This window comes from Hemiscyllium ocellatum, chromosome 20, assembly GCF_020745735.1.
Source record: "Hemiscyllium ocellatum isolate sHemOce1 chromosome 20, sHemOce1.pat.X.cur, whole genome shotgun sequence".
NCBI lineage: Eukaryota > Metazoa > Chordata > Chondrichthyes > Orectolobiformes > Hemiscylliidae > Hemiscyllium > Hemiscyllium ocellatum.
In genome coordinates this window covers 4,404,233-4,416,710 of record NC_083420.1, presented here as the reverse complement: position 1 = coordinate 4,416,710, position 12,478 = coordinate 4,404,233, and the positions used below count along the sequence as shown (strand labels likewise).

The 12,478-nt window shown below is 39.3% G+C and overlaps 1 protein-coding gene across 1 annotated transcript in view; it reads left to right on the top strand.

The window, feature by feature from the left end:
- Positions 1 to 12,206, top strand: part of nde1 (nudE neurodevelopment protein 1) — a 43,572-nt gene extending 31,366 nt beyond the window's left edge. The window contains exons 8-9 of the mRNA XM_060840429.1: positions 7,480 to 7,634; positions 9,030 to 12,206. Of these exons, the coding sequence (XP_060696412.1) occupies positions 7,480 to 7,634; positions 9,030 to 9,114 (240 nt within the window). The 3' untranslated portion in view covers positions 9,115 to 12,206. The remainder of the gene's footprint in view (positions 1 to 7,479; positions 7,635 to 9,029) is intronic.
- Positions 12,207 to 12,478: the final 272 nt, after the last annotated feature.

The window sequence follows — 12,478 nt, the reverse complement described above, 5'->3', positions numbered from 1 at the left end:
CTCAGAGCAGAATTAAATCTTTGACTTGTTGCTTTGTGTTGTCATTAGTGTGATTCAAATTAAGGTCTTTGTACACAAATTAATTGTTTCCTCCTCCACTAATGTGCCTGGATGATAGTAAACATTCATATTTGAAGATTGGTTTTCATTTTGAGTAGACAATGTGTGCCCTGTGTTTTAGACCAGCTTTTATAATGGGAGTTTACATGATTCCAGCAGTTCTGTTCTGATTTAATTTCAGTCCCAATCTGATTTTCCCCCCTCTGGGACTGTGGCAACTTTACCTTTTTAATGATTCTGTGAATTTCATTATCACTGCCCTTTCCAATCAAATAGGATTCAATTATACTAACTAGTTTAATGTGATATGTTTTATTAAGTACCTTTTTAAGTCCATATGTGCATCAAATGCCCTCCATTATTCCATTGTAAAGAACTCGGTCAAACAAGATTTCCCTTGTAATAAATGTATTGTCATTTATTTACTAATGGTATTTTCAGGTGCTAATTACTTTTGTCTGAGATTAATTTCTAGTTTTCCCAACACTGAGCAGTTGACAGATTTATCTCTCTCATTTTCTTCAATTCTCAAGTCCCTCGATGGTGTGGGAGGGGGTGAGGGTGGTCAACTCGGATACATCCCAACCTGACTGGATGATCGCTTTTCCACTTTGAATCTGCAGACCCTTTATTGTTTTACCCTATCTTTCTATTTACTACCTCCTCCCTCTAAAACAACAGCTTCTAACATTGTGAAAGCAAATGCTAACTACTCATTTGGTACCTCAGTTCAATGTATTCTTGCTTTTTCCTTGTATTATTTTCTTCTTCTGTGCTTTAGTATTCAGTTTTCTTCTGTACAGAGTTATTAATCAACATTATCAACAGCCTTTTTAATATTATTATAATCTGATACGTTTTAGTCATCAGGAACTGAAGTTTTGCCTTTACGTTTTGTTTTGAGAATGTGTTAAGTCTATTCCTGAACTATTCCCTCTCTTCCTGTTGGTTTTCTGAACACAATTCCTATTCTGAAATCAATCAGCTCTCATCCAGTAGAGTGTTTGGCACTTTATTATTCCTTGTATTTTATTTCACTCCAGATCTGATTATGTGATCCCTTTATTTCTCACGTGCACTCCATGCTGGAAAAAAGTGTAGAACACTCTCACTTCACTAACCAGAAGCTGAAATTATACTGATTTTAAGAATGTTCTCTCTCCCTATTGCCCCCACCCCACTCCTGTTTGACGTGGTTACTTCTAGCCTTACTAATATTTGGCCTTTGATATTCACTGAGATGTAATGATCTCCTAATTTCAACCACACAGCTCCTGCCCTCAACCCTGAAGTAATCGTTTCTCTCTCTTTCTGTTCGGTACGGCCCTGCCCTCATCTTTCCTGAAGACAACGTGTAGTGGGGGATGTTAAATTCTCAACTTAGTTATTGCCATTCCATTATAACCCCTTGTGACAGTGTCTCTGAGCTTTCTGTATATTGGAGCACATGCACAACTTGTGTTGTATTTTTTGCCGTTTCTGGGTGAATTAGGATTTCAATGTGGTTTGTTTCTCTGTTCCTCCTAATTATCAGGTGCTTCTCTAGTTGCTAAATTAGTTTAAAACCTTCCCTTAAGGACATTGATACCAACTGCTAAGGTGTAGCTGTACATCTTGTCCCAGTCCATCCTGCCTCCAACATTTAGAATCCTTCATCATCCTTCCTTCAGGTTTCCCACAGCCACATGATGACAGCAGCAACGATAAGTCGGGTTCCTCACTAGTGCCTGATCTCTGGATTCCTCTCAGTACCTTCAAGATCCAGCTCTCGAACTTTATCAAGTTCTTGAAACTCTGACTGCAGACCCTTGATGCTTTTCCTGCTTCAAAGCATTTGTAGGGTAATCCTTTTGGCTGTCCCAGAGACATTAGCTACATCAAGCCATAATATGTGTATCAAGCGAAAGACACATGCTCAGTTTGCAAGTGTTAACACTTTCATGACTTTCCGGTATGGACAGAATGCAGCAGAGTGTTAATATGTAGGTACGTTTAACTTGCATCTTTTTCCAGCCCTCAAATTATCTAATGCATTTCAGCATAGCTTTTCATTTTGCAGTCATCAGGATCATTTGTAAAAGTACTAATTTAAACGGGAAAAAACAACATTATTTGGAGTAGGGTGCTGATTAGTTAGCAAGTTGGTAGAGGCATTGGCATGGATAATGCAATAGTTAAAAGATGATTGACAGTTAATTGCCAGGGTTGAAATTTTTAATCCAAGAGATCAGTTCTGCTCAGGGCATTGTTCTGAAGCATGAGCCAGCAGATTGTGGAATTAAAACAGATACAGTTCATGTACATTTTCTTTCTGTCTGCAAAGAATTAGGACCTGTATATGAAAGTATAAAGCTTCCAGTGCTCGCAAGTAGACTGCACCGCAAGCTCAGCTGACCATGATAAATTGATTATTGGAAAAACTTGTCACGCACACAGCATTGTCCAGCAGTTGTTGTCCAGTTATGAAATCGCAACAACTTTTGCACACTGATATAAGCCTTGAGTGTACGCAGCTTGGGTGTGGTCATATCATGCATGTACCAACACCCCCAAAGGATCTGCTGTATGCTAAGCAAAGACTGGCAGAACAATGTGTGACCTCTATGTCTGCCATTACCCCAGCACTGAAATTCAGACCTTTTGTAATGGGCACATGCCTTTTTGGCTTGATTGCAGCAATCTGTTTGTGGTGTTTGCCACTTGTGTTGCTCCTGCATAGTCGCAGTGAGAGATGGTAACTTCATACTTTGTTCAAACCTTTGGAAAACTGTCTGAAGTAGAATGGTCATTGGAATCCAAAGATGTTCATGTGTTTGTGTGATATAGCAAAACATGCTGTCATTGGGGTTGATGTTATCCTGCAGGATGACTTTAATGTACCTGATTTTTGTGTTAAATCTGCCCAGCACCCAAATGGCTCAGGCTGTAATTGAAATTGCTGATACAGTGTGACATTGTAGATATGCCTGTGTGTATATTGATCAGTGAAGGTAGGTTTGCCATAAACAGAATAGTTTTGGTTCTTGCACTCAATAGAACAATTTAAGATTTGGGAAGAATACCATATGTGAACCAAGCACTGGTTGGTTGGCAAGGTGCACTCTGGAGGCTTTGTTACAGAGAAAGCAGCAGTTAACAATGACTGGCTGGTAACTGCCACGTCTTATGTTTGAAACCAGGCAGGTTGACTGACTGGTCAAGGCATTGCCCTGGCAAATGAATGGAGAATGGCAATCACAATTGTGTTCAGTTTAAGCAGATAGTGTGATTACTGTCTGATGTTCTTGGAGCTCTGCACTCAGGGTCTCCTTGGGTCTGGATCTGTTGGCGATAGATTTTCAGAGACTGGAGTAAGTGGTCACCTTTCTGGCAGCCACCAGATATCTGGGTAGCGATCCCACCACTTGGACAGTGATCATTCCTGTTTCTGAGCGATTTGCTCTTGTTTTAGTGTATCCTCCGAATGAAACGAGACTGGATTTCACTCAGTTCTCTACAAGAACTGGACCTCCTCAGTCCTTTTTAGTTTATATTTGAACCTGAGCTGAAGTGAAGAATTTCTCTAAATACTCGTGTGTATTTTCTCCATATTTTAGTGGTCGTTGTGGTTGAAGTTTGGATGGAATTTCTTCTTATTTTAGGCACATTGTTTAACTGACCTATCTGAATGTATTCATTACACATCTCTTGTTGCTTTGAAAGTGCTGATGGGCCATATCATTTTGGTTGAAATTATTTTAATCCTCAGTATTGCAATCACTTCAATTTGAGATAAAATACATTTCATTTTGTTCTCCATGTAACACTTTTGATGTCGGATGTTACTTGTTTAATTTTTATTTATGGATGGGTAGTGATGTACTTGGCTGTTCTCACTCATTTTCAGATGTGCTTATTAGATTGAGCTTCGATGTCCTTAGGTACTTGTAACGAAACAGAGCAGGCAATCAGCTGCTGCTCTTTTTTTTTGTTTCCCTCCCTTGTGGTACCTGCTTTCCCTCTTGTTTTAAAGTGCTGTTGTTTTGGTAGGAGGTATGGGTGGCGAGTTAGCAGATGATTCCAAAATTGGAGATGAAGTGGATAGCGAAGGTGGTTATCTCCGCATGCAAGGGTACGCTGATCAGATGGGCCAATAGGCCGAAGAGTGGCAGATGGAGTTTGATTTAAATAAATGTGAGGTGCTGCATTTTGGAAAGGCAAATCAGAGCAGCACCTACACACTTAATGGTAAAGCCCTAGGGAGTGTTGCTGAACAGAGACCTTGGAGTTCAGGTTCATAGCTCCCTGAAAGTGGAGTCGCAAGTAGATAGGATAGTGAAGAAGGTGTTTAGTATGCTTTCCTTTATTGGTCAGTGCATTGAGTACAGGAGTTGTGACATCATGTTGAGGCTGCAGAGGGTATTGGTTAGACCACTTTTGGAATACTGCATTCAATTCTGGTCTCCGTCCCATAGGAAAAAAATGATTAAACTTGAGAGGTTCAGAAAGGATTACAAGGATGTTGTCGGGGTTGGAGGGCTTGAACTATGGGGAGAGACCAAAGAGGCTGGGGTTGTTTTCCTTGGAGCGTTGGAGGCTATGGGGTGACCTTACAGAGGTTTATGAAATCATGAAGGGCATGGATAGGATAAATAGACAAGGTCATTTCCTCTGGGTGGGGGAGTCTAAAAGTAGAGGGCATAGGTTTAAGATGAGAGGGCAAAGATTCAAAAATGATCTGAGTGACAACATTTTCATGCAGAGGGTGGTGCGTGTTTGGTATGAGCTGCCAGGGGAAGTGGTGGAGACTGGTACAATAATAACGTTTAAAAGGCATTTGGATGGGTATATGAATAGGAAGCGTTTAGAGGGATATGGGCCTAATGCCAACAAATGGGGCTAGATTAATTTAGGATATCTGGTCAGCCTCAATAAGTTGGACTGAAGGGTCTGTTTCTGTGCTGTAGGACTCTGCTAATGTACAGAGGCTATCGTGACCAATTAAGCTTTTACCAACCCACGTTAGGCTGTAACCTCTGCAGAAAAAAAAACAACAAAATGACAGAAAGCCACAGTTTAAATTCAGACACGTTTGCAGTGATACGACTCAGGAACTGAGTCTTTTTTTTAAATTTGATGATGTGAACCTTGGAAAATCTCTCTCTTTTCCCAGTATTGGACAGCCTGTGGTATTATTTGAGAAGATGACGTGTCACGAGTCATTATTACGTCTGACTCTGTGGCTCAGATTGTGATGAGTGACGAAGGAGCAGTGCTGTCTCATCGTGATGCTTACAGCTGGCCAGAGACAGCGCAGTCTGTTTATTCAGCAGGTACTTGTTGCAGTTGATGTCAGATCCAGCACTGCTCCCTCTGCAGTGAAACTGCAGCACACACGCAATAGCATGGCTGTTCAACCAATCAGATCCGAGAATCTGTTACCAAGAGTATACATTTAGATTTAAATCATGTGCAAAAAGTAAATTAGAGGGGAAAAGAAAGATGTGATAGAGACTCATCGTTTTTTAATAATACACATCCACACTGATTTCTTAAGAAACAAGATTGCACCTTCAGCCTTGTTCTCTCTGAGCTTGTTTGGTAGGAATAATGACTGGTACTATTTTTAAAAAAATCACTCCCTCTTCAATGCAGTGATTTTTTTTCTCTGCTGTTCAGTGGGTGAGTACAGAGCTCCATGCTGTAGTAGGAATTCCAATGTTGAGTCTGAAGCATGCTTGGATGTCCTATTCAGTAGGTTGTAGCAGAGCATCTTAGAAAGTCTTGATGCAGTTAGAAAATGTGTGAAAGGGAAATTGTGTTTGACTAGAGTTCATGGATAAAAGGCATCCTGTAAACATAATGTACTTAGATTTCGAGAAGGCATTTGGCAAGGTGCCTTATCAAGGATTATAACATGAATTAACTCATGAAGTGGAGTAGGGAAAGGGTGTTGTCATGGATAGAACACAAGGAGAAATGGATGATTTTCAGAGTGGTAACCTTTAACCAATGAGATGTCTCTATTCATGCTAGGGTCTCAACTAGTCATCATCTATATAAATGCCTTGAATGAAGGAACCGAATTTTCTGATTGCTAAATTTGGCACAGCAAAATAGAAAAATGAAGAGGATATAGAGGCTACGAAGGATATAGATGAAGTGAGTGGGCCAAAAATTGGCAGCTGGAGTACAACTGAGAAAAATGTAAACATGGCAGAAAGAATAGGGAAGCTATATGTTATTCAGATATGGAGAGATTGCAAAACTGAGGCATACTGTTAGTGTTGTTGGGTTAGTAAACTAGAGCCTGAGGCTGTTGTTCTGGGGCCTGGGTTCAAATCCTACCAATGGCAGATGGTGAAATTTTGAATTCAATCAAATCTGGAAGAAGAAAAAGCTACAGATTTTAATAAAATAACCCATCTGGTTCACTGCTGTCCTTCAGGAAAGGAAACTGCCATCCCGGCCTGGTCTGGCCTACATGTGACTCCAGACCCACAGCAATGGGGTTGACTCTTAACCGCCCTCTGGCCTAGTCATAGACACACACATTCCAAAAATTAATTAAGGAATTAAGTTAGTATGTCGATGTAGCAAGTGCTTAGGAAGGCAAGTGGAATGTTATCATTTATTACAAGGGGCTTAGAATATGAAAGTCAAAATGCTTTGCTACACTTGTACAGTTGAAAGGATATAACAAGTTCAGAAGGTTCACTTGACTATTATTGAGTGGAATGCCATGCTTCTTGGAATTCTCGTGCGTGTCTTTGTTTGGCTTGTCCTAAGATGGGTGTGTTGTCCTAGTCAAAGTGGTGTCCTTCCTCAAATGTATGTAAAGGTATTAGTGAGAGAGGGTCATGTCGTTTGTGGGTACAGATGAGGAAGGACACCACCTCGATTTGTTGTGCAAGAAGTCTGGACCTGTGTCCATTGGAGTTTCGAGAAATGCAAGGTATTCTTTTTAAAATCCCTAAAGGAAGTTGACAGTGTGGATGCTGAGGGATGTTTCCCTTTGAGGGAGAGACTGGAACTGTTTAAAAATCTGATGTTTCCCACTTGAGATAAAGTTGAGAATTTTTTCCTTCGGATTTTTTTGGTCTGTGAGACATTGTCCTCGTATGGAGGAGAGGGGGTCAGTAAATATTTTGAAGTGGGAGTTAGATTCTTGATTGACAAGAGAGAGAGTTTGTAGTGGTAGGCAGGAGGGGTATCAGATCAGCCATGAATTTGTCAAGTGCTAGAGCAGACGGTAAAGGCAGAATGAGCTGCTCCTAGTTACAATCATAAACAAAGCCAATGCTTGATTTGTAGGATGTATATGTGGAACAGCAATGGCATGAGTAGAGTGCTTAGCTAGATATTGCTTGTATCGTATTTGGAGTGCTGAACTGTTTATGGGGTAAACGTTAATACATTTTGCACTTTGTATCTTTACAGGCTCTGGAGTCCAAGCTTGCATCTTGTAGGAATTTTGTTTGGGATCAATCTCCAAATCGTGCAACTTTGCCATCCACTCCGAATGGAAACTGTGCAATAAAAGACAGCAATGATAACAGGGTGTCCAATGCCAATTTACCCCAATATGACAAAGGGTTAGTAACATGATGATTAAACAGACTTGAAATATTTTGAAATGCAATTACCATAACTGAACTGAGTTTGTATCCTGTTAAAGTTGAGTATATTGATTTGTAGCTTGAACGAATTAGTGTTCCTTCCCATGTTTAAAAGGTATTTGTAAGATGTCCAATCTATCAAAAAAAACAGAAACAATTTGAATTCTGGATGTAGGCTTGCTTGTTGAGCTGGAGGGTTCATGTTCATACGTTTCATCATTGCACTAGGTCACATCTTCAGTGAGTCTTCGGACGAAGCATTGCTGATGATTCCTGCTTTCTAATTATATGTTTGGGTTTCTTTGAGTTGGTAATGTCATTTCCTGTGGTGATATCATTTCCTGTTCTTTTTCTCAGGGGGTGGTAAATTGGGTCCAAGTCCATATGTTGATAGAGTTCCAGTTGGAATGCCATGCTTCTTGGAATTCTCGTGCGTGTCTTTGTTTGGCTTGTCCTAGGATGGGTGTGTTGTCCTAGTCAAAGTGGTGTCCTTCCTCAAATGTATGTAAAATTATTAGTGAGAGAGGGTCATGTCGTTTGTGGGTACAGATGAGGAAGGACACCACCTCGACTGGGACAACACATCCATCCTAGGACAAGCCAAACAAAGACACGCACGAGAATTCCTAGAAGCATGACATTCCAACCGGAACTCTTTCAACAAGCACATTAACTTGGACCCCATTTACCACCCTCTGAGAAAAAGAACAGGAAATGACATCGCCATAGAAAATGACATCACTACAGGAAATGACACCACCAACCCAAAGAAACCCAGACATAAATAGAAAGCAGGAAATATCAGCAGTGCTTCGTCTGAAGATGTTATCTAGTATGGTGACAAAACGTCTGAACATGAACCTTCCGGCTCAGCGAGCAAACCCACATCCAGGACCTCAACCTGAGCTACAAATCTTCTTAAAACTCACTAACAATTTGAATTAATTACAGTGTCTTCAGAGTACCAAGAAAAGATGGTTATCAAATAAGGAGTGTGCGAAAGGTTGTTTGGGTCTAAGTTTCAGTTCTGATATAAATTCAGAGATTGGGTCCTTGGTGCCTTTTACTATGTGGTATGTGCTCTGGATTGAGTCATCAAAGCTGAATAGCACAAGAGGAATTAGCAATGAAAGTGTGTGGAGAAATAAAGATGAATTTGTTTTAAAAAATGAAGATCCACTCAGTGTGAAATACCCCAATAACACCGTTCAACCGTGATGTTAAATTCTGGATGTGTTTTAAAGTGTTCACAACACAAATGCAGCATAGGAATTATTAGGCTGAAAATGATCAAGAACTGTCCAGTTTTACCAAGGTGCGACAAGAATGGAGTTGTTGACTAATTATACTGATTAATTTCTCAATCAACAGATCCCAACATAAGGCGAGGAAATCTTCTCTGGCAGACAGTTTTGGGAACTGTAGGTCCAAGGTCGTCTGTTCACCTCAAGCATAAAATACGTGTAAGCGGTATATGCCCTGTCTCAAATGACACTCTCTCTTTCCCAAATTTTTTTTTGATTTTTGTTGTATTTCCAAGTTAGCCAAAAGGCTGGAGTTTGGGACACTTGCCTCAAAGGTCTGTTCACAAGCAAGCGCATCCCCACGGGGTGTGGTCAAAATCTTGCTTTGAGCCATGGTAATTTTTAAAAGAAATGTTTTTAAATGGATATTTTTTTAAACCAAGCTCTTTAACATTCAGCGGTCATGTTAGTGAAAAGTTTGAATTTTTTTCTGTATTTTTTTTGCTAGTGCAAGTTGAAAATTAGTTTTTCTAATGAAAGCTAAAAGTAGATTTTTCTTTCATATTGAAGGTACTTGGCCCACATTGTAAACTATATTTAGAAGCACCATTCTGCTAGAGAAGTGGGATGGAGAGCTCGTTAAGAGGGGGACTTGTAATCAGATCATTGGAAATTGGTAATTAACAATGGAGCTTTTGGCCTCCATTTTGCACATTTAGATTTTGAGCTATGTTTCATAATTATAATTTTAGCAGAGTCACAGGGAAACTCGCTAATTGGGAAGAATAACCATTTTAAGAAAATGATTTTCTTGAAAATTGAACTTTGTCCAATTAGAGCTCACTTATTTGGCTTTTTATTAATTGGTCACGAGATTTGGCCTCTTGATGTTTTGTTTCCTATTGAAATTATTGAGTTCATTAATTCATGTTTGATCCACCATTGTAGCCCCTACTGGGACATTGTAAAATGGTGGTGTAAAGTTTCGGTAGCTCCACATCAATTTGTAGCTACTGAAAATTCTGTTGCGTTTTATTATTTAATCAGTCAGCCTTGAATTGGTGACCTTGATAGTGTGTAACACTTAGCCAGTTTATTTTTCCCAAGCTCCATATGACTAGAATTGTGTATCAAGAACCTTTGGATACAATAATGTACCTGTTCTGTCTTGTTTTGGGCCCTTTTTGGCTGAGGGTTCAAATTATGTTTATAATTTGAGAAGTTGCATGTTTCACATATGCTACTTTTTTTACTTCTGTATATGTAGTATAGTCCACATGCCTTTCTATAACAATTTGAATTATTTTCTGCATGCTTTTGGAAGCAGAGTAGTCAATACTTCCGTTTTTACCTTTGTAAATATTTACTCTGTTATATGTTCATCCATTTTGTCACATCTTAAAGTCCAAGTTTGTTCCATTGCTTTAAATGCCTAATTGTTTCCAAAATTATTCCTATGCTTAATGCTGCTTTATGTAAAAACCGCTCTTAGATGTACTCTTAACTGTTACAACATTTAAATGCAATCCTTTTACTATATAAGCTGAACAAGAGTACTTTTTTGTTTCGCAAAAGGACTTTGTGAACCAAAAAAAAAATCCCTTGGAATAGAAGGATAATGAAGTGATTGCTACATTACTAGGTCCAGCTTGCAGCTGAGATGCCATGATCGATGAACATTGCGCGAACACTTTCATAAGTGAAGTATAATGCAACTCTGCACTGATACTTATCAGTGCATTGTCCTGCTCTGGTACATCTGTTACTGCTTATAACTGGAGACATTGGTTCAAAAATTGAAAGTAGAATTCACTGAAGAATTTTCATGTGGATGCCAAGAGAAACTCATCTTGTTTTATGTTTTCTAAAAAAAAATGCATAAGAAAGTGCAGCAGATCAGTTGACTTCAGTTGGAGTAGGTAAGGTTTAGAACTGGTAAAAGCACTTTGAGCACCAGTTTAATTTGTCACATGGGATGGTTATGAAGTTCTTTGATATATTTGAGCTGAGAATGATTTTGTAGAAGTGTTAAGTAGATGAAGAAAAGAATGACTGACTGAATAGTGCCTTAAAGATCATTAGTGCCTTTTGATTATGGCAGAGCCTGTTTGGATTCTGTGGTGGAACTAGGTGTGATCACTGAGAAACTGGTTAATTTAAGAACTTAATCCTCAAGAAGAATAATCAAACTATCTGCTGATGGACATTAATTTGTCTGGTTTATTCTCTGGGTAATGAAAGAGCCATTCACTGTAATCTTAGCACCGGTGAACAAGTAAATAGCTGGTGCACATTATCTCACAGCACAATTGAGGGTGTGACCCTGGGAAGGTCTGTTTGCATCCGTTACTGGGATAAAGACACTGCCTGATAGAAAGAGGCTGTTTTTTTTTCTGGTCAGATAAGTTGAGTAACCAAATAACAAGGGTGCATTTAGGATCACCATGTTGTAATCTGGAATTGCATAAAAATTGGAGGAAATCCGCCAGGCAGTTCTCTTCCCCAAATAGTGCTATTTGTATATTTGCCCACTGCAAGCTGGTTTACATAGGATCACCCATTCTGAAAGGGCCAGACACTGTCTCTTGTAGGGACTTGGAGATTGGGCTGTGCTTCCTTTGAACAAGTGACGAGATTGATGGTACCTCTGTTAATTTTATTTTGACTCCATGCAGAATGTACTAATATTTTGTCTCAGTTATGGATTCTGTTGTTTATTTACACTTTTTATTGATAAATCTCCATGTTGGAGAATGGAGCATTTCCAGTTCTTGTTTTGTGCCTAGTGTCTGTGTTTTGACGACTCCGCACTGCTGCATGGTGCCTTAATCCCAGCATCCATCGCTGCTAGGATGTTTCCATTTTCCAGGCCAGATCTTGTGATTGATGCTCCTTATTTGACACATACTAAAGCATCACAAGGTGACATGCTGCAGGGTAATAAGGGTTGTTTGGTGGCAAAGGAGTTTTTTTTTGCAATAAACAAAGGTGTAGACATGCTTCAAATATACATATGATTTGACTTGGCAACAGGAAGCAGAAGTGAATATGGTTGCTGGGAGATAAAGAAGGGGAAGTACAAATGTTTTCATGCCTTTTAATGACAGCCTGTGATTTACCCATCATAACCCTGCCTGGATATCACATTTCATACATTGTGAAATTGCAGGTAGGCATTAACTTACTGTGTATGCTATTCCAGATTTGGGTCTCTGCTTCTACAAAATGTTGCCATATCCAGGAATATAATCTCTGTATCCTGTGTGTGTTTCTCTGAACTGAAATAAAATGATCATTCCCTGTTTATTTGACGTTTTGCATCATTCCAGTTCTGATACAATATGTTATTTGGGTTTCTTCAATAATTTACAGCTGTGATCTAATGTTCATATCTCAACATCACTTGGACATTTCAACTCTCTTGATCTTGTATATGAAGAACACTAAACCTAAAAGATTAGGTTTCAGATTCAATTTCTGGTCTCAACCAGACTCTAATATTTGACGAGTTGGTTCTATGCTGGGGGAGGTACAAATGAGTTTCATATCCTTAGTCTAAGTTCACAAAGGCTCTGA